General features: G+C 37.4%; 3 protein-coding genes across 3 annotated transcripts; 1 reads left to right on the top strand and 2 right to left on the bottom strand.

The window, feature by feature from the left end:
* Positions 1-1343: 1343 nt before the first annotated feature.
* Positions 1344-2536, bottom strand: LOC106130675 (uncharacterized). The gene is made up of 2 exons (XM_013329573.2): positions 2377-2536; positions 1344-1753 (listed from the first exon to the last, which is right to left on the bottom strand). The coding sequence occupies exons 1-2, from the start codon at positions 2534-2536 to the stop codon at positions 1344-1346; spliced, it is 570 nt and encodes a 189-aa protein (XP_013185027.2).
* A 1157-nt stretch (positions 2537-3693) lies between these two features.
* On the top strand, positions 3694-9104 carry LOC106130785 (serine/threonine-protein phosphatase PP2A 65 kDa regulatory subunit). The gene is made up of 6 exons (XM_013329712.2): positions 3694-4078; positions 4806-5040; positions 5419-5605; positions 6077-6231; positions 6792-6909; positions 7422-9104. Exons 1-6 carry the CDS (start codon positions 3853-3855, stop codon positions 8271-8273), a joined length of 1773 nt encoding a protein of 590 aa, XP_013185166.1. The 5' UTR covers positions 3694-3852; the 3' UTR covers positions 8274-9104.
* Positions 9105-10263: 1159 nt separating this feature from the next.
* LOC106130757 (V-type proton ATPase subunit B) lies at positions 10264-20064 on the bottom strand. The gene is made up of 11 exons (XM_013329679.2): positions 19892-20064; positions 18251-18369; positions 17716-17845; positions 17367-17498; positions 16190-16314; positions 15517-15747; positions 14894-14996; positions 13987-14141; positions 12817-12954; positions 11796-11924; positions 10264-11128 (listed from the first exon to the last, which is right to left on the bottom strand). The coding sequence occupies exons 1-11, from the start codon at positions 19971-19973 to the stop codon at positions 10991-10993; spliced, it is 1482 nt and encodes a 493-aa protein (XP_013185133.1). The 5' UTR covers positions 19974-20064; the 3' UTR covers positions 10264-10990.
* Positions 20065-22591: the final 2527 nt, after the last annotated feature.

Below are 22591 nucleotides of genomic sequence, written 5' to 3'. Positions count from 1 at the left end.
TTTTGTCCTTTGGTAGGTGCTAAGTATTAAGATGTCCGGTGAACCAGACCATATAAAAATATCGATTAGTCTCTCAGAATAATCATGATAGGACCTGACTGTATCTTCATTAATAAATAATAAGTCTTTAATATATACTCATACATATTATTATGTACACAAGCCAATGCCTTTGGTGCACCAATACAAAAAAAGAATAGGACCACTCCATCTCTTTCCCATGGATGTCGTAAAAGGCGGCTAAGGGATAGGCTTACAAACTTGGGATTCTTTTTTTAGGCGATGGGCTAGCAACCTGTCACTATTTGAATCTCAATTCTTTCATTAAGCTAAATAGCTGAACGTGGCCATTCAGTCTTTTCAAGACTGTTGGCTCTGTGTACCCCGCAAGGGATATAGACGTGACCATATGTATGTATGTATGCCAATGCCTTTCTTTATATCATGTCGTGGGCCTACTGGAAAAAAATTTTATAGAAATAACAAGTGTCCTTGTACAAAGTTTCTCCTTAGTCTAAGTTCTAGTCGTATTTTCCTTGACGTCCACAAATATACAAATAAATAGGTACCCCTCGTATTTCGTGTAGTCGGCTAACACAATTGTTGTGTGGTAAAGTAAAAGCCGACTCCCCCGGGAGGTCCTCACATTAAGCCACTCTGTGCAGAGACGCTTCGTTTCCCACTGATTGATTTGTATTGTTTTACTTTAGGCTGCCTACATACATACCTACATATAGCCACGTCTATATCCCCTGCGAGATAAAGGAGCCTACAGTCTTGAAAAAACTGAAATGCAACGTTCAGTTGCATTGCATTGAGATTTAAATAGCGACAGCTTGCTAGCCCGTCGCCTACAAGAGGAATCACAAGTTCATAAACATATCCATTAGTCGCCTTTTAAGACATCCACGGGAAAGAAAAGGACTTATTCTTTTTTTATTAGTGCCGGAAACCACACGGCGCACGAAAAACAACCAGAAAATCTTTATAAAATAATATTTTGCGTGTGACCTTTTCTTTTCTAATTGTTGTGCCCGGCAAGTATATCTTAGTAAGTATATTATAAGTTATGGAATGCATTAAATATTTAAGTATTTTACTACTCTGTCTACCCCGAAAGGGATAAAGACGTGCTTATTTGTATGTATTACCTACTAGCGGCTCACAGCGAAGACTAATTGTACACATTGTACAGTCAGCACCAAGTTAGATACTTTTCATGAAACTCTTTGACGCGAATTTGCAATGAATTAGGGTATGCTCAGGTGCCGTTGACTGTACCAATAAACAAAACAAAACTCCATGCACACATTTTTATTTAATAAACGTTAACAAATGCACATCTACCTCCTCGGCGGTGGCTCGTAATGGTACAGCCTGTACGCAAAGTACTCCATAACGGCTAACGCTATTGGATAAAAGATGGGGTGACCAGCATTAGTCGCTCCAAAATACGCCAAAAACCCCGCCAAAGCCGTATAATAACCCCAATCTCTCGAATTCTGGACAGAGAAATGTACCAGAGAGATTATATTGGCCGCTACCATTAAATTACCCAAATGCGGATTGTCCTTTCCGCTCACTGCAAGTAACATTGGAATTAATCCGGACGCCAAGTGAATGGCTACCAGGGAATCGTTGCCAGTTAGAGGCCCCCTGTACATGTCCGCCATGAGACAGGGCAGGGCGAGGTAACGCGTCGCTTTGACACTCAATTTGTAGGCTGCGCTGACATCGCTCCCAAATGCCGAACCTGAGAAGGGAAACTTTACGTTAATTATAAAATTTATAGAGAAATACAGAACTTAAGGGAGCCTGTATAGATTTTGAGTCAAGAAAGAATGCGCTGTTAGAGAACAAACTCGAGAGCGCGCTACATGGGCAGAGTGCGCTACTCCTCCCATGATTTGGCTGGTATAAAAGGAAGGTTTGGGTATGGGTTTTGTGGGACAGTGGGAATCTTATAAATAAAATTCTCGTGTCAAAATGTTCGTTCCCATTCTCCTCCGAAACAGCTTGACCGATTTTCATTGAAGTTTTGTGAGTATATTGAGTAGGTCTGAGAATAGGCCAACATCTATTTTTTAAACCCCTTAGTAATAAAGGTTATCCACCCTTAACATATTTTTTTAACTTGAAATTACTTAAAAATTGTTTATATGGCAAAACAACGTTTGCCGGGACAGCTACTAGCAGTATAGTATAAATAAATACCTACTTATAAAACTTATTGAATTGATAGATACATACACTATACACAGGTTCTCTTACTACCATAGAGTAGATCCCAACAACAACGCCAGAAGAAAGATGATAATTCTTACAACCAATAAACAAAAAGAAAGTATTAAACGCTTATAACGTCCAAAACATTACTTTGAAAGTTAATTAGTCCAAGAAGTCCGTGTATGAAGAAATTGGCGTGCATTCCTGGATGTATGAAAGACCTTGACGACCATCGGCTGATCCCTCTTCCCGCCACACAGCACAGTATAATATGCGCAAGCGACGCTTCAAGGTTTTCATCCTGACCCATATCACATCAGCATCAATAAAATTAAATTAAAAAATCATCTCGAAAATTATTAGCAAAAAAACAATGTTTTCCGTGGCATTATCCACTGACACATGTCTTTTATTTTTCATGATTCAAGAAGCAGGTAGGTATACCTTTTTCTCCCGCCTGGTATTGTAGTAAAAGTAAAAGAGCCTTAGTGTAAGCAATATTTAGTCTTCCTTCAATCCGCCAGCCTTCTGGGCACTTTACCTCAACACTTCGATCTGCCGGGACTTGCATTTTTGAAAATAAGTGTTAGTTTTATATTTGGGACTATTTATAGATTTATCTTTCAGTTTTCTTTAATTATTACTAATTCAGAAAGTTTTATTTAGAATTATTTTAGTTTTATGAAGGTGGTTTGAATATTTTAATAAATTAGATAAACCATCCGCTAATATAATACACGTATATTAATTATCTACACATATATATTGGTTGGCATTTCGCTATAAAAAATTATGCGGTTGCAATAAAAATTATTAAATAGGTATGTTTCTTTAGTCTTTTTATTGTTCTCCAATCTCAACTCGCACTATCAAACCATACGCAAGCAAAAATCCTGAGTACCAAGACTTTGAAAATTAAAAAAATAAACCATAGAGAAGTGTAGCCAACTTAGCGCTGTCGACACAAAAATTAGGGCTTTTTGGCGTCAGAGACCAAAATTCACAGTTTAATTTCAAAAATAATTAATAAGAAAATTATACAATTAAAAACAGTATAATTAATTAGTTTAAATAGTAAAAAAAATATTTTTAATTTAATTATTGTGTGTGCAAGGTTAATAATAATTAAAAATAATTTGTATTTTCTTATTGTACTTTTATGGGTCCTGTAACAACAATCTATCATCATTTTTAAATGGTTAAAGATAACAAGCAGTTTTGAATTGATTGTGCCAAAAGCGGAATAAGCAGAAGAGGCCATTAAAAGCACGTTGTTTACTTTAATTACTACCAATTTTTTACAAACCTCGACGGATGATCTTTTCTTTTTGCTCGTCAAAAACTTACAATATCATGCCTATAATGAGAGGCTTTTTTTATTTAAAAATCTTGGCAATTTGGCGCTATGTCTGTGTTCTAAGGTAGCGCCTTTTCATAAGAGACAGTTGGCAATAGTACCATAGAGTAAAAAATAATAAAAAAAGTAAATATCGTTGCTGTTGCTGCCATTTTGTGGGATTCTTTTGATTATAACTTGCGTTTTTTAGAAAAAATTGCCTGAAAATCGCAGTGTTTCGTGAAATCTAAGATTTTTAGTTGCATTTTATAATCAACACACAGTAAAATATGGCAGCAAGCGACTCCGGGACAGATGAGTCACTGTATCCCATTGCGGTACTTATTGACGAACTGAAGAACGAAGATGTCCAACTTCGCCTCAATTCCATCAAGAAACTGTCCACAATCGCCCTTGCACTGGGTGTGGAGCGTACCAGGTCCGAACTGATCCCGTTTCTGACCGAAACCATCTATGATGAAGACGAAGTATTGCTGGCTCTGGCAGAACAGTTCGGTAAGTTTTACCTCATTTTGCGCTATTGTAAGGCTTTAACGTTTTTCACAGTATTTCATTATTTCACAGATTTTCATACCATATACCGGTAACTTTATGTTAGTACATTTTACATAAAAAAACACTTCATGTAAGATTGAAGGTTACAATTCAGCAAAGATCCATTTCTCAATGATTTATAATAAATACAGACTTAGTCAGTCTTCGACCCCTTTTGTCCACTCCTACTATCTATGTATTAAAATTTTAGTAAGCTTTGTATTTTTATCTCACACAATATATTACTATCTATCAATACAATTCACCTGTATGACAAATTCATAATCTTTCAATTATCCTGACAATACAAAATGTATTTCAATTATAGCTTTTGTGTTCATATCCATACTAATAATGATTTATATTTTTGTATGTTATGAACATAAAAAATATAACTCCCTGCATCTCAAAAACAAATGGACTGAGTTTTATGAAATTAGACAGTTTTAAATTTCCCACAGGAGCAAAGCCCCTCACAAAAGCTAGGTATATTTATATGATCTGCTAATAAGGCTCTTCAATTAATTATTTTTTAACTTACACTTTAATTTTATACAAACTAATATTATAGTACCTACATCATAGAATAATTTTTTCAATTAGTATTGAACATAGTAAAAATATTTTCTTGCCACTTCACCACCTTATTATTGTTCTTAATTTTTTTATATTATTTTGTTATTCACAGGAAACTTCATCAACTTGGTTGGTGGTGGTGAATATGCCCACTGCCTACTCCCTCCCCTCGAGTCCCTGGCTACGGTCGAGGAGACCGTGGTGCGGGACAAGGCCGTGACATCTCTCCGAGCTGTGGCCGCGCACCACACTCCTCAGGCTCTGGAGCAGCATTTTGTTCCGTTGGTGCAGCGCCTGGCCGGTGGTGATTGGTTTACTTCTAGAGCCTCGGCTTGCGGACTCTTCAGGTAAAATTGCTTTATTGCAAAAATATATTTAAAGTTATTATTGCTTACACTATTTTACTATAATAGATAGTCACTTACTTCATCTGTCTTATTGGTATAAAAAAATTGCTTAAATTTTATAATGTAGTTTGCCTTAGCCCTGCTATTTTTAGAATTTAATCAGTTAAGGAAATTAATTTATTGTAAATGTCTTTTTGGCCTGATCTCAATGTATAAATAATTTTTAAAACACAAAATCACAAGTTTGTATCTTGTATTATAGGATCATTTTCCCATCTTAACCTGACCGAGACAGTTTTAAGTTAGCACTATACCAAAAGCCATTGGAATGACAGATTATCAACAGGTTGAATACTAACTTCTCTTCTACGATTCTAGCGTCTGCTACCCCCGCGTATCGGCGCCGGTCAAGGCTGAACTGCGCCAACATTTCTGCTCGCTGTGTCAAGACGACACGCCTATGGTGCGCCGCGCGGCCGCTTACAAGCTGGGAGAGTTCGCGAGGGTCGTCGAAGTGGAGTATGTGAAGAGCGATCTGATACCAATGTTCGTTAATTTGGCACAGGTAATACTTGTAACGAATATCTAATATATTTAAACGAACAATTCTTGTATATATATAATCAGGATCTCGGAAACGGCTCCAACGATTTTCATGAAAGTTACAGATTAGGGGCTTTTCGGCTCAAGGAATCGATTTATCAAGGTCCTAGGTTCGAGAAAAGCTCGGTTCCCAAGATGTATAAACATTTTCAAAACTGCGTTTTAAGAAACTATATCAGCGATCTCTGGTAGACCGAGCAAAGCTCGGTGAACCGGGTACTTGCTAATCATACTACTTGTCTTTTGTTCCTAAGGCATCCTCTCTAAAGATAGCTCATCAAGTGACTCCCATCTGAACTGCACAACCTTTTAGGGGAACCTTTTTTCTTTACTCTAATAGACACCGGATTATTTATGTGTTTGTTATGCAAATGCGTTTACAACATCAAGGGAAGTGATTATTTGACATAGTTTTTAATATTGTCCATTCCAGGATGAACAAGACTCGGTGCGCCTGCTAGCAGCGGAGGCCTGCGCTGCCGTGGCCGCCCTGCTGCCTCGCGAGGACATGGAGCAGCTCGTGATGCCCACCGTGAGGGCCAGCGCTGGGGACACATCATGGAGAGTCCGATACATGGTGGTCGACAAGTGAGTGAATTTACTGCTATGTTAACTAAATACCGCGCGGGAGGTCACCCATGCGATGGACCGACCGAATAAAGTCTATGATTGGCGGTTCACTTAACGAGTGCAGCGGGATGACTTCCAGCAGGGAGAAATGGCGTGACATCGTAAGGCGCACATTGGCGCCCGCCTCCAACACTACATGATGACCACGACCACTCTGTCAAGAGTGACACGACTAAGAAGAAGTAACTAAATATAGATAAGACAATTGATTCTGTAGAGTCATGATGAAGGGGGATGGAGAAGGTTGCTTCTAATCTTGTCACCACTGTAGCTGGGGACACGTCCTGGAGGGTCCAATACATGGTGGTCGACAAGTGAGTAGATATTTTACTGCTAACTAAATATAAATAACACTATCGCCTTAAAGAATAATCCCAAGCATATAAGACATGCTGACAACACATATTTTATTTCACCACTTTCTGTGTTCTATATTCATATAATGTATTATCCTCTTATATAGAATGATTTTAATCTTTCTTAATACTAAGGCACTAAAAATATGTATTTAATAACAGGTTTGTGGAGCTCCAACAAGCCGTGGGCCCCGAACTGACTCGCACTGATCTGGCGCAGATCTTCCAGGCTCTGTTGAAGGACACAGAGGCGGAAGTGAGGGCCGCCGCCGCCGGGAAAGTAAGTCTTCAAACTATAAACATATAATATCTCTTGCAGGGTTACAGTCAACAGTTTCGTAAAGAATGAAAGGCCACGTTCAGCTGTATGGCTCCATGATGGAATTCAAATAGTGACAGTTTGATGGCCCATCGCCTATAAGAGGAATCCCAAGTTTATAGGCCTGTCACTTAGTTGCCTTTTACGACATCCATGAGAAAGATATGTGAGTGGTTCTATTCTAAAGTGCCAGAAACTACACTGCACATAATAAATATACCAATAAACCTCATAGCGGTAATCCCGGGTACATGCTACACTAGATGATGCAATTTTCCCTTAATCGCCTTTAACGACATCTATGGGCACGTGGAGAGGTACTATTTCTAAAGAGTCGGAAACCAAACGACACCATTCGAAAATTAGAAATTATCTCAAAATTCTATTAAAAAATCATTCTCGAAATGAGATTTATCGAACTCTTTAAGCACATTCTTCTTCTATATCATTAATATGTCCTGTTTACTCTTCAGGTGAAAGACTTCTGCAAGAATCTGGACAAGGCGCACCAAGAGCACATTATAATGACAATGATCCTCCCGCAAATCAAGGATTTAGTCTGCGATCCCAACCAACACGTCAAATCTGCCCTCGCTTCAGTCATCATGGGCCTAAGTCCTATCGTAGGCCGGCAGAACACTATTGAGCATTTATTGCCATTATTCCTCACACAGTTGAAAGACGAATGCCCAGAAGTGAGACTGAATATAATTTCAAACCTGGAATGTGTCAACGAAGTCATCGGAATACAACAATTAGTCCAATCCCTCTTGCCAGCGATCGTCGAACTAGCTGAAGACACAAAATGGCGTGTACGCTTAGCTATCATCGAACATATGCCTCTATTAGCCGGACAACTTGGACAGGAATTCTTTGACGAGAAACTGACAGGATTGTGCATGTCTTGGCTCATCGATCACGTTTACGCAATCCGTGAAGCTGCAACGCTCAATTTGAAGAAGTTGGTCGAGCAGTACGGATCCCAATGGGCTGAAACCAACGTTATTCCTAAAGTACTGGCCATGTCGCGTGAACAGAACTATTTACACCGCATGACTTATTTATTCTGCATAAATGTTCTATCAGAAGTGTGCGGCAAAGATGTGACCACTAGAGTTTTGCTACCAACCGTTTTGTCTATGGCCGATGACAATGTTGCCAACGTAAGATTCAACGTGGCCAAGACGTTGCAGAAAATGGCGCCTTTCCTAGACCCGGCCGTGATCCAGCCTCAAGTGAAACCTGTTTTGGAGAAACTCAATGTGGATCCAGATGTGGACGTAAAATATTTCGCCTCCGAAGCGATTGCGGGCATAGCTGGTTAATTGCCATTAAAATAAAATATATTATCTACTTAATTAATATTTGCTAGGAACGTACTAGTTACTTTGTGTTAGAATTGTGTTGGAAAGTTGAGGTGTTATAGAAACTGCGGCTAATTTGTAAGTTCATGTCATCTTGTGGCACTGTAAAAAAATGTTGCCATCTTTGTTTCATAAAAATAAATATCTGTTCAAAATGTTGACCATCCAAGAGATAAGTAAGATTGGACTTTTTAATTTTCCAACACAATACTTTAACAGACTACCTAGCATGTTTTTAGTTCTAAAATCAAATAACAAAATTATCCTAAAAACTTAACACCCTTACATGAGCAAATTTGCTAGCATTTGAAATTATGAAATTACAGTAATTATATTTATTAAGGTTTGTAGTGCTATCAGTAAGAGCTCTATTAAAACGCACGAGGTGCAAAAATACTTGTATTTTGGGTACCGATACCACTGCCTTTCGTGATACTGAAACCATACTAGTATCAAAAAATACCGCTACTAATTAATACCAACAATGGAAAAGGCGAAATGACACCTCATGCGCAAAAGGGGTCGATACATCTTAAGGTTTAGTATCGGTACCCGAATAGTTAAAAGGAAAGTACCGGTACTTGAACTGACCAGGGTTATCCCTGTATCAAGCCCCGACCACTTGTGGTCATAATCTTGGAACCCAGTATTTTTTGTAGTGCTTTTACTATTAGAGCTACTGGTCACACTGTATGTAATTAGTGAACCGAATAAGTCGGTGTCGTAGTTATAATTTCATTCCGAAAACTTGATAATTTGTACCTCGTAATGTGAATAAAATATGAAAATCCATGACTTGACTTTTATTTACACGCTGACTATGATACATAATACACCATATTGACTAACTACACACCATTATAACCATAATTTATCTGGTTATGAAAGTCTTGTTCCACGCTTTTACGAGCTGTACAAGGTTTCTTCGCACCGGGGCATTTACGAACAAATAAAGCATTATGTTTATATTATAAACCTATATTTTAACCATATTCAAAGCCATCTCTTCCCTCTTTAAAGGGCAAAAGCGTGAAAAATGTCAACGTATGTATACAGGGTGACTTTTAATTTAACTGTTAAGTGTACTCATCTAAAGGATAATAAAATATATAATAATAAAAATATTGGTTCATATTTCAGAAAGTACGATTAAAAATAAAAGTATTAAAATCCACGATCCTAAATACGTAATATCACCCCGGTCGGCGGGAAAGCGACGCGTAAGATTCAGAGGTCAAGGATACAATTCATTCAGCTGAGCGATCTTGACAACTCTGTACTTTACTTGATCTTGATACTAGAAAAAAAAATTTTTTTCAGAAATTTTTTACATGTTTAGTTTTAATTTCTTTTTGTAGTATTGGTCTTTAATAATGCGTGTGACGTAGTTTTGAGGGTTTTTTAAATGTGAAAATGATGACGTTTAATTTAAATAAAAATAGGCTCAAACGGCTCAGAAGCATGGGTATAGTCTATGTTTAAAAGGATGCAGTTGTTTTAAATGTCACCCTGTATATTATCCTATGCTCGCTTATCAACAATACACTGATGCATCACGACATTATCATGCTCTACAGCGGTTTTTGTGAGTACTCAGAGAAGTTAAATCTATAGTAGGTAGGGCTATCTACTTAGGGCTCACATTTGGCGTCTTTCAAGCGTCGGTTCGGTTGTATTGCTAGCGCTTACGTTTACTACTGTTTTACCTCTGAGCTACCGAACCCGCGATCCAATTTACACGGTTTACACCCGCATCTGCTGCCGGGAAATCAATTTTTCACGGGAGAAAGGATTATTGCCAATTTCATAGTAGTGCATTTAATATTGAAAATAAAAAAGGTGGCAGATTGAGAAGTTTAGGCACATTTACCGCTACTTCGACGCAGCAACGACATTAGAAAACGATAAGTGCGAGGGAACTCTTACTAGAAATAGAAAAATAAAAATCAAATTAACTTTCTATACTTTATTTCCATTGAAAACAACAGTATCCTAATTTCACTTTTTTCACGGATAACTAGCGTTGAAGTGAATAGGAAATAATTTGGAATGTAACACACGTTACGGGGCAGGCGTCTACATGTTTATTTACATTATATATTTATTAGTATAACTGCTTTTTTAAATATCCATTAAGCGAATCATCACGTAAACGTACTTCTGTTAGATTACATACTTTGAACACATCTCAACAATTTGTGCAGAAAATAAATAATAAAATTTCAAAGTGGACGAAGCACCAAAAGAAAGATTGCATTAATTCAGAATATATTTAATTCTACCATTCAGGCTAAATCACACTATTTTGTAACTGGGAAATTATATACAAGACGGCAACATTTTCTTTGCAGAATCTTACCATAGACAACTTTAATAGCAACACGATTGTTTATAATTTTGTAACTTGATCGTAATACATGTAATACACATTACAATAAACTATTAACAACTTTTATTATAATAATAAACAATATTTTATTTATCTTACAAATTACCGCGGCTCGATGTTCTTAGATGTAAAAATGCAATTAATGCTACAATAGATAAATAAAAAAAAAAGAATTCAAAATTCAAGTTTGGAACGTCGAGCGGCGGGAAGCGTGAGTTGTTACTACGAAAACTCGCTCTTATTTTATCGATTGTCGATTTTTTTGCGAGTTCCGTTTCACGCGTGGGGTCTAATGGCGCGAATCCCTGGGGTAGAATTCGGCGAGGGTGGAAGCCGGGATACGTTTGAGCATCTCCTTGGGGAAGATACGGAGCAGCTGCCAGCCGATGTCGAGCGATTCGAAGATTGTGCGGTTCTCGTAGCTTCCCTGGTGGGTGCATAATATTTTAAATAAATATATGGATTATAATAAAAATATTTTTTTAATCTGACGTTTTGGGCCCAGAAGTGAGGATTATGGAGACCATCAATGACTAATTAATTTCACACATATATATTCACGTATGCATCCCTTACGTAGAATGCATATATAAAACACGCCTATTTCCCGAAAGGGTAGGCAGAGACTACATCTTTCCACCTGCCACGATCCATGCATACTTCTTCTTCATCCACATACATAACTGTCTTCATGCAAGCTCATCGGATTCAGGTAATCTTGACCTAACCTTTTGCCAGAACGTCGTCGCATGAGAAGATTAAATATCTACTACATACATGCATACATTATGTTCACGTCTATATCGGGGGGGCAGACAGAGCCCACAGTCTTGAAAAGACCGAATGGCCATGTTCAGTTATTTGACTTAATGATAGAATTGAGATTCAAATAGTGACAGGTTGCTAGCCCATCGCCTAAAAAAGAATCCCAAGTTTGTAAGCTATCCCTTAGTCGCCTTTTACGACATCCATGGGAACGACATGGAGTGGTCCTATTCTTTTTTGTTGTGGTGCCGGGAACCACACGGCACTGCCGGGAACCACATTGCACATCACACAGTGTGTGTTATTTTTTTATATTTCATATTATTTACCTGCGTGATGAAGTTCTTCTCGAACTTGGTGAGGAACTCCAGGTAGAGGAGATCGTCGGGCGTGAGCGCCTCCTCGCCAACGACGGCTTTCATCGCCTGCACGTCTTTGCCGATGGCGTAACACGCGTACTGAAAAAAAAAAGATATGTATAATTTGATGGACTAGATCATGTACTCTCTTCCCTGGATGGGGTAAGCAGACTACATCATTGTTGTCTCTGCATACGTCTATTCTATTTCAGCCTGTTCCCATCCAAAGCTGAAAGTAGGTAATCTTACCATACTCCTATTGCTCCATCAAAATTAATTTCTATTTCATGTCAGCTCTTTAGTTTAAGTTACTTTTGACCTGACCTTAACACAGATTTGATCAAGGTACATTCTCGCCAAGGTCATTTAGTGAACTTACAATATAGCGTCTGGTTCTTCTCATTATTTGGAACGAGAATCAGTAACCAAGTACCCTTTTTCAAATATGCGCGTTATCTACTAAACAAATCTTCTTGAAATTTAGCATATACATATATAATTATAAATAAATATAAATATACACGGGACAAATTACACAGATTGAGTAAGCCTCGAAGTGAGTTCGAGACTTGTGTTACGAAATACTAACACGACTATAATAAATACTTGTATAGTTATACCCAAGACCCAGGCCAATCAGAAAATCCTCGAAGTAAGTTTGAGACTTGTGTTACGAGATACTAACTCAACGATACTATATTTTTATAACAAATACTTACATAGATAAACATCCAAGACCCAGGCCAATCAGAAAAATTTCTTTTCTCATCATGCCCTGGCCGGGATTCGAACCCGGAACCTCCGGTATCACAGAGACAAGCGTACTACCGCTGCGCTACAGAGGCCGTCAATTAAGTGTCTAAAAAAGGAATAGGTTACTTTTCAACCCGGTAACAACTACAATATCCGTGGAATATTCGAAAAACCTGTACTCTTTTCTTCTATCTCTCTCTCTCTTCTCTAAATTTCTAAATATTGTAAGACACGTTACCAGCTGGTTGGAGACGTCGGAGTGGTCCTTGCGGGTCATGCCCTCGCCGATGGCGGACTTCATCAGACGCGACAGCGACGGCAGCACGTTCACCGGCGGGTAGATCTGTCTGTTGTGCAGCTGGCGGTCCACGTAGATCTGGAATGTTGATAGAAACATGTTAAGACACTGATATTAAACGTTTGAAATTTGGAATTTGAGCAGTTATAATTATATAATGACGAGGAGAATAAATGTTTTAAGATTGAATATTAATGCAATGTTCCAAATTTAAAATACTATAACAATTTTTGTTTGTTGTTTGTAAATTCTTTATTGTACATAACAAATTATAAGTAATACATAAAAAACATAAAAAATAACGACGTACAAGGGCGGACTTATCCCTGTGAGGGATTTCTTCCAGTCAACCAGGTATTTCAAAGAAATATATTATGTAAAGGGATAGTAGCTGCAGCTAGGTACAATGACAAAAAGGTAAAAAATTTTTTTATTCTAGAATTAAAGCATTTTTTTGTTTGTTATTTCTTCATCCTATGTTCTCGATCAATCTTTATTATAATCAATAATTTGGTTCAGTAGTACTGGGAAGTATGTCTTTTTCAGTACTTCTATGTGTAATTAACTTTCTTTTTTGAAATTTCTTTTAAATTCAACCTATTTGGATTTACTTGATCGATCTTTTAATAACCAGCCCTCTTTAATGTCTCTTCTTTTCCGGGGAGTATATTGACTTATAAAAATATGGACTTGGATTGAAATTCCAATCATAGATTGACGATGAGACACACATCATCATTTCTCCTGGAGAGGTCAGTATAATCATCACTTCTCATTTGGAGAGGAAAGCAGATGCAGCATGTATACTTATTTTGTTTCATCTCTTCATACAAGTCTTCAGTTTTCAAATTCAAAATTCAAAATTTTTATTCACTATTATAGGATACTTCATATCGCTTAATAATTGTCAAAACCTTTGGTTTCACAACATTGGTTGACGTCAAATAAACAACTTAAAAACTAAGTTTACTGCCGCTTCCAAGGCCAAGTCAGCGCAGAAGAAGCGGTAACAAACTGCACTGCAGCATTTTCATCGGATGTCAATTTACAAATATATCTAAATCGTGGACGAATGCACATTGTCTACAACTAACTCTTTCTCAAACTCACCTGTCCCTCGGTAATGTACCCGGTCAAATCGGGAATGGGGTGAGTGATGTCGTCGTTGGGCATCGTCAGGATGGGGATCTGAGTGATGGAGCCGTTCCTGCCCTCCACGCGGCCGGCGCGCTCGTAGATCGTCGCCAAATCCGTGTACATGTAACCTGAACGGGGAGAATTGTAATTAATTTTGTGGTCATTGAAAAAAAAAAGGGTTTATTTTTGTACTGTTCTGTTTTGGGTTTAAAAAAAATTGATTATTTTTGTATTGTTCTGTTATGGGTTATTATATTTACATTCATATAAGCGCTTATACCCCTTGCGGGGCAGACAGAACAAGCAGTCTTGAAAGACTGATAAGCCACGTTCAGCTGTTAGATTTAAAGATAAAATTTAGATTCAAATAATGACAGGTTGCTAGCCTATCGCATAAACGAAGTATCCCAAGTTAAATAAACCTATCCCTTAGTCGCCTTTAAAGACATCGATGGAAAGGGATGGAGTGGTCCTATTATTTTTTTTATATTGGTGCAAAAAACCACACTGTACATTATTTTATATTATCTTAAATTAAATAAATAAATATATATCATAGTTTCATACATATACACATCCAGTTCCCTGAATGTGCATGTTTCCTCACGATGTTTTCTCTCGCCGTAAGAGCATCGGTTAGTATTCAAACTAAAGTACGTAACTTCGAAAATAGTCATTGATACATTGCCGAGGTGGGATTTGAACCTGTGCCTTTCTGCGAATCACACATTTTAACCGGGCACCTTACCGATTCGACCACCGATACTCTAAACCGCATCAAAATCCGTTGCGTAATTTTAAAGATTTAAGCATACAGACAAACAGACTAAAATAGCGACTTTGTTTTATACTATGTAGTGATGTCAAGAGTTCTTATAACCTGGGAAACCACGTCGACCAGGCACTTCCTCGCGGGCGGCGGACACCTCACGCAGAGCTTCAGCGTACGAGGACATGTCGGTCAGGATGACCAGCACGTGTTTCTGTTCACGAAAAAAATGAACATATTAAATGTTATGTCAAAATACTAGTTCAAGGTAAGGTAAATTAAAAAAATGGTCAGAATTACAGTTTAACGGTCAAGATATTATTATGATTGAAATTGCTATGTTCGTGATATGGTCAAAAGGTGTCTTTAAGGTCAAAATCATACTATACGGTCACTTAAGGGTTGAAATGACACTATGATCAAAATACGGTCAAAGTTTAACTTTATGGTTAAACTGACACTATATGGTCACAAAATGGTCAAATTGTCACAAGATGTTTGACTTTTTGAAGAAGAAGAACAGAATAGATTCATTTTCAAAATTGAATACAAGGTACCACTTATTGACGTCACACAACTTAAATCTAATTATAACTACTACCGCTTCCAAAGCGCATGTGTAGAAGAAGCGGCGGAACAAACTACACTGCAGCATTTTCATCGGACGTCAATTTACAAATATAGATCTCTTAAATCTAAATCGTGGACATTGTCTACATTTTTCTGAGACAAACCTCGCACTGGTACGCCAAGAACTCAGCTGCGGTGAGAGCCAAGCGGGGAGTGATGATCCTCTCGATGGTGGGATCGTTGGCCAGGTTCAGGAACAGGCACACGTTCTCCATGGAGCCGTTCTCCTCGAAGTCCTGCTTGAAGAACCTGGCGGTCTCCATGTTGACGCCCATGGCGGCGAACACTATGGCGAAGTTGTCCTCGTGGTCGTCCAAAACGGACTTGCCCGGGACCTGGTTTAAAACAAAATTACATTACCTACATATAATCACGTCTATATCCCTTGCGGGGTAGACAGAGCCAACAGTCTTCAAAAGACTGATAGGCCACGTTCAGCTATTTTGCTTTAAGATAGAAGTGAGATTCAAATAGTGACAGGTTGCTAGCCCATCGCCTAAAAGAAGAATCCCAAGTATATAAGCCTACCCCTTAGTCGCCTTTTACGACATCCACGGTAGAGAGATGGAGTGGTCCTATTCTTTATTCTTTTAGTGCCGGGAACCACACGGCACAAAAAAAATTGATGATAAATATTAGTGATACTAGAGGCCGCCCGCGACTTAGTCTGCGTGGAATCAAGCCCGCGGGAACTCCAGGATAAGAAGTAGCCTATAGGCTCCTCTCCAAAGTGGGAAGGATGTATCCAGTACTAATGCCAGGAGTTAGAAGTATTACCTTGACCAGACCAGCTTGTCTACATATCTGAGCGGCAATCTCGTTGTGCGGCAGACCGGCTGCGGAGAAGATGGGGATCTTCTGGCCTCTAGCGATGGAGTTCATCACGTCAATGGCGGATATACCTGGGAATTTGACATGAATTTATTATACATACATAAAATCACGCCTCTTTCCCGGTGGGGTAGGCAGAGACTACCTCTTTCCACTTGCCACGATCTCTGCATATTTCCTTCGCTTCATCCACATTCATAACGCTCTTCATGCAAACTCGGCGGTTTCGGGTACTTTTGACCTTATTATAGCTGCTATTTTATCGATAAAGCAGTATTTGGTTGATTTCAAAGATGATGTTAATTTTAATGATATGTAAAAAAATTGGACAAACATATATGCTAAAACACTATCTAATATTACAAACCAGAATGATTGTTTTTTTTTACGCTCTCCCATCTAAACTGGATGATTATGATGAAATTTAGTATTGTAGTAGTATAATTATCTCAGGTTAAACACAAGGTTTTTTTTCTGGAAATTCTTACGGGAACAGGCATTATAAACTACAACAGGCGAGCATGGCCTTTCAGTCTTTTCAAGAACGTAGGCTCTGCCTACGCCGTAGGGATAGAGACGTGACTATATGTATCTACATGGACGTAGATGCAGGAAAAGCTAGTTATCTAAATGTGACTTAACAATATCATTTTCCCATAGAAACAGTGATTAAAGTCAAAGATTTTGACATCAGCTGATCAATCTTAATATGATAGATATGAGATAAAATTATTCATAGATAAAAAAGTGTAACTGAGATAAAAAATGAGGGACTCGAAAGAGCAGCTGAACTGCAGAAAGTATTCCTCAAATGAAAAATTTGACTACTTTTATATAGTATATTTAATATTTATATTTATCCTACTAATATTATAAATAAGTTTCTGAGTATGTCAGGATGTCAGTATAAATATAAATAAATATATTACGATGAAATTTGGTATGTGGGTAGCTAAAGACCCAGAATCACACATAGGCTACTTTTTATCCCAGAGTTTTCGCGGGATTGATAGGGTTTCCATGCGGACGAAGTCACGGGCGGCTTCTAATAATTTAATATTTCGATTTCTATAGACAACTATTCAAGATTAGAACCTGATGAAGAATATTAAAAACATCTCACCAGTCTGGATCATCTCCTCTGGGTAGATACGAGACCACGGATTGATGGGCTGTCCCTGGATGTCGAAGAAGTCCTCGGCCAAGATCGGGGGCCCCTTGTCGATTGGCTTCCCGGAGCCGTTGAAGACACGACCTTTTATGAAAAAAAGCGATTTCCTAATTAATTGTTAAGTAAATTTTTAAATGCATTTTGTGGTCTGAACTTTAATTACTCAAATGAGGTAAAGGATTACCACGTGAACCCACAAACTGACTGAGTATTTTAAAATTCCATACCCGAAAGCACTTTCAATCCAATACACGCCTGGCGTGTTATACATCTACACACCAAGTGTGTTACCAGCACTCACCCAACATATCCTCAGACACAGGCGTGCGCAGAATGTCGCCTGTGAACTCGCACAGCGTGTGTTTGGCGTCGATACCGGAAGTACCTTCGAACACCTGGACGACGGCTTTGGAGCCGCTGACCTCGAGCACCTGGGGAAAATTTAGTTTTTTTTTTTATTTATTCCCCAAAATCAAAGATATAGGTAGTTATCAAATATGTATTTTGGACTTTGCTCAAAGCTTCAGTAGTTGCGTGAAAATTTCCAGAAGAAGTAGCCTATATCACTCCTGAAAATAAATTTCCAAATCTACAAATTTCATCAGTACAGGTCCAGAATTTTTGAATTCATTTATTGAAAACAAAAATTACAAATCTTTTTAATATTAGATAGGTAAATAAAATCTTTATTGCACCATAAAAGTAAAACATACAAAACAGAGATTTATGCATATACAAAATATTATTGCTCCAGATTTCTCTAAGAAATTGATCAGATTTATTCAGAAAATTTTAGATTTATTTTTTAATTATTCAGTACAAAATGGTGAAATTACCTGTCCTGAACGGATAGTGCCATCGGCAAGCTTTAGCTGGACAATCTCGTAGTATTTGGGGAATTTCACCTCGTCCAAGATGACCAGTGGTCCGTTCACACCGGACACTGTCTTGTAAGCTGTGAACAAATTAAATTATATGAGTTTTTTTATTGTTTAAGTAATATTTTGTAGGTAATTTGGGAAATTAAGCTGTTTGGTTTCCTTCCACCCTCAGGTGACTGGAAGAGATTGCATTAGCGATAAGTCTGCCTTTGTATCATCTCTGCCTCTTTTGTACCATTTTGTATAGTTTTACTCTTATGATGCAATTATCTATCTTTTATCATATAAAAAATGCATGTGAGTTATTAGTGCCATACATTTGCTATCTTTTTTATAATTAGTGTCCTGCCTAGTTTAGTTATGTCCTTAGGACATTGAGTAAGTCATGACAATGTTTCGCTATCAGTGTATATGTTTATAATAGTAATAAAGGCAGGATCGTCTGGCTCTCTTCATGGCTCTTTCTATAAACATTTAAAATATTATATGACAGGACTTACTATTACCTATTTGCTAAATAGTTTGATATTTTTTAATATTGACAAGTTTAAATTAAGTAAAAGTTACTAAGGGGCTAGTTGGATCAGTGAGATTTGTCCCATATAATATATTTATTTATTTGTCAAATTAAAGTTGGACATATATATTTTTTAATTCTTCATATAGGTACCAAACTTCTTTTATGCATGGAGTTGTCAGATTTGATGGTAACTAGGTCATGCATATAATATTATTTATTATTCTATATTATCATAATTATTTCTATCTTATCATAATTGTGTTCTACGGCTACATTTTAACTGTAAGTATATTAATCTACTGAACAAAATTTAAGAAGTATGCAGAGATCTTGGCAAGTGTGTAGATGTAGTGTTTGCTTGTGTCCTTTTTCCTAGATGGATATTCAGGCTTGTAGTTTAGAAATTTTACATTTTTTTAAATAGGTAGATTTATTTTAGTATAGTTTACAAATTGTAATAGTCATATTTTGTCAACTATATTCACCAAATAAATATTATACTGAGGCACAGAGTTTACAGTACATGAGTGTATGTATGTATTTAGTAAATTTTAAAAAACATGGTACACCAAAGAAATTAATCAAAATGCATGAAATATTCATAAGGAAGAATCAATACTATATCCAATAAACAGATACACATGAATCTTCAATGTAGATTTAGAATAAGATTATATTATTATTATCTGTCAAAATCATACCGTCATGAAGTCATATGACCTCTTACTTGAAAAAATAAGTTGACTGAGTTTTTGATGTAGCTTTATTCTTAGCAGGTTTTATGGTTCGATAGGATAAAACTGGACTTAATAGGCTTATAAAGTGGCTAAAATTATATAAACTTGTAATCTTATTGGACAGAACACGGGCGTAGCTCGTAATTTTGGCATATAAATCATCCAAGGTAATATTGGTACAAGCAATAAAACAAGCAGATTATAGACATTTTGAGATTACAGATTGGAAAGGGCTACTACAAACAAATAGACATAAAAATGGTCATAGGAAAAATACAGCAAAATCGATATTTTCTGACATGTAACTGACGTTCAATAAAAATAATTAAAACAACTTACTCAAACGAGGCTGTGAAATAAAGTCACGGGAAACTGCCAAGGCATGCTCCCTGTTGGCCTGGGAAGCTGACATCGTCGACATTTTCGGATTCACTTTTTGGGCAGCCCGTTCAATAAAATACCAAACTACGCTGCCTCCTCGCCCGAAAACTGACGAATGGATGTTTTGTCTATGGTCCTTCACGTGCCGTCACGTGACCCATCACAAGAAAATTGTTGCCATTGTGTTTTATTTTTCTACCATATAGTAAACTAGGTACTAACAGCATCATATTCATTGATCTAATATATTTGACATAGGGCTCGTGCAGGGTGCCGCTGACTTCGTCCGACCTAGGTCTGATCTGACTGAACGTGTGTAATTAAACGACGCTAGTCGAGAAAGTCATTCGATTGAGATTTCGTGATTCCTTTACATACTTACATTAAATTATAGTCACGTCTATTTCCCTTGCGGGGTAAACATCCAATATTCTTGAAAAGACTGAACAACGTTTCTGGGCAGGTTAATACTTCTTCACTTGCCATTTTTCTGAGCTCTTCTTATCCCATAACCTGTTCCGCTTCTATGTCTATTTCTTTATGTAGGAACTTAGTCCTTCCATTATCTTACTTATTAATTTTTTGCTTTCCATTATTTTTAACTCGCATTCAGTTGCCTAAATGTATCGGTTACCTATGTATCGGTATATAAAGAGACTCAAAACGCTCGGAATCGGAAATTGCATATATTTTAAATCTACCTTTTATTTTAATTCTCCGTAAGATGGCAAGTTTTACATATCGTTTACACTTTATGAAAAAGTACTCAGAACCACAATCTAAAAAGAGATATTGCTAGTAATAATAAATGTAAGGTTTTAATTTCCATGTCTTTATTTATTTATACAATTTCGAAAGAAATAACTATGTTATTAGAAGATATATAATTCAAATTCAAAAATTTTATTAATTATTATAGGATACTTCATACTGTCATATCTTTTGGTATTACAACTTGGTTGACGTCAAATAAATTATTTAAAACTAAGTTTACTGCCGCTTCCAAAACGTCAGTGCAGATGAAGCGGTAACAAACTGCACAACAGCATTTTCTTGAACAACATCAACTTCACAACTTAGAATAGAAATGTGGACGAGAGAATAAAAGTGAACTGAGTCCGAGCGCAACTAAACACAAGGCAAATTTAAAATGAAATTCAAATTTTTATTACTCGTATCATTTAGCATTTGCATTAAATATACTACGGAATCCTTTTTCGTGACATATTTTACTAGTCAAGACTACCTACATAAAATTTATATTTTGATCTACATTTAGAGTTAGAAGTTAGAAATAAAATGATTTCGAGATTTGCCGCGGTTTCGTTGTGCCACATACAACTCGCTAGACAGGCTCAAATCTGCTCGGCTGCCCCATTTCAAAACCTAGTAAGTATTTTCGACAAAATTTTATAGGAACATGTTTTGTGTTAGCCGTTGTGAACTACTAAGTATCTTACCAGAAATTAATATGCAGGACAAAGAGAGGTATCATACCATTCATAGTATAAGCGTTTTTCTTTTTAAAGTTTTATATTACATGTTTTATAAAAAAAAACATCTTGAGACAAAAACAAGAATGACATTCTAGACCATAAAAACTATATCAAAACCTAGTAACAGCCCAGGTTTTAGATGGTAAGGTTTTAGTGATAACCCGAATTTTGGGGTACATGTCTTTCGATTCGTGTCTTCCAGCATGAGACTCGATTTCGTGACAGATGGCATGAAGGTAGTTGTTGTGGTCTCGTCTACATGCTGCTTGGACTTCAGCAGACAGTTTGTTAATAGTCCTCATGTCTGCTCCCTGAGCTTTCTTCCGACGTCTCTCTTCAACAAGAGCAAGAGTACCTTCGGTCATCCAGTGTTGCCGCTTGTGGGCCTTTGATTGCGTTTTAGACTCTGTTGCTGCCTGCTGGATAAGCTGTTTGGCCTTTTCCCACATGACGTTTGGGTTTGGCGTACCGTGTTTTGTTTCTACCCATTCCGTCCACTTATTCTCGATGGTGAAAGTGAATTTCTCTATATCTGTGACTTCAATCCTTTTTTGTTTACAAGGAGTTCTGGCATATTTGAGTTTTAATCGCATTTTCATGATCAAAAGTTCATGATCCGAGCCGCAGCAGGCACCGGGCATTGAGGACGGATGTGCGCCAACGCGATTGGATAAGGATGTAGTCTATCTGATTGCGATGTCCAGTAGGCGATGTCCAAGTATACAATCTACGAGGATGGTGCGGGAATAGATTGTTGGCCACTACCAGGTTATTTTCATCTGCGAACTGCTTAAATTTCCACCTCTCTCATTTCTCATACCAAGTCCAAAATTCCCTACTGAGTCACTGTGTTGTCGGGCGTTAGCACCAATTTTTGCATTAAAATCACCCAAAATAATAAGTAGCTCTCTGTTGGGTATTTTTTCAATGGTAATCTGCAACTGAGTATAGAACCTCTCAATATCTTGCTCTGTAGATCGGCTAGTAGGGGCATATATTTGGACGATGTTCAAGTTGACAGGTAGAGCTTTAAGTTTCATAGAGATTATGCGATCGCTTACCGGTTCGTAACCAAGTACGCAAGCAAAACAAGGCTTTAGCTCCATTAGCTACATATTTGGCTCCAACAGCTGCCCGACGCTTCGTAGGACCTGCAGGCAAG

Source organism: Amyelois transitella, chromosome 23 (genome assembly GCF_032362555.1).
Source record: "Amyelois transitella isolate CPQ chromosome 23, ilAmyTran1.1, whole genome shotgun sequence".
Taxonomy (NCBI): domain Eukaryota; kingdom Metazoa; phylum Arthropoda; class Insecta; order Lepidoptera; family Pyralidae; genus Amyelois; species Amyelois transitella.
Note: the sequence above shows the minus strand (reverse complement) of the source record. Positions and strands in the feature narration are given on the sequence as shown.

Excerpts from the sequence above, each read along its gene's own strand:
- LOC106130757 (XM_013329679.2), bottom strand. The coding sequence starts at position 19,973 with ATGTCGACGATGTCAGCTTCCCAGGCCAACAGGGAGCATGCCTTGGCA. Across the intron at positions 15,748-16,189 it reads GACAAGCTGGTCTGGTCAAG|GTCCCGGGCAAGTCCGTTTT; the intron begins GTAATACTTCTA and ends GTTTTAAACCAG. Across the intron at positions 14,997-15,516 it reads TCTTGGCGTACCAGTGCGAG|AAACACGTGCTGGTCATCCT; the intron begins GTTTGTCTCAGA and ends TTTCGTGAACAG.
- LOC106130785 (XM_013329712.2), top strand. The coding sequence starts at position 3,853 with ATGGCAGCAAGCGACTCCGGGACAGATGAGTCACTGTATCCCATTGCG. Across the intron at positions 6,232-6,791 it reads CGATACATGGTGGTCGACAA|GTTTGTGGAGCTCCAACAAG; the intron begins GTGAGTGAATTT and ends ATTTAATAACAG. Across the intron at positions 6,910-7,421 it reads GGGCCGCCGCCGCCGGGAAA|GTGAAAGACTTCTGCAAGAA; the intron begins GTAAGTCTTCAA and ends TTTACTCTTCAG.
- LOC106130675 (XM_013329573.2), bottom strand. The coding sequence starts at position 2,536 with ATGGGTCAGGATGAAAACCTTGAAGCGTCGCTTGCGCATATTATACTG. Across the intron at positions 1,754-2,376 it reads TGGACTAATTAACTTTCAAA|GTTCGGCATTTGGGAGCGAT; the intron begins GTAATGTTTTGG and ends TTCCCTTCTCAG.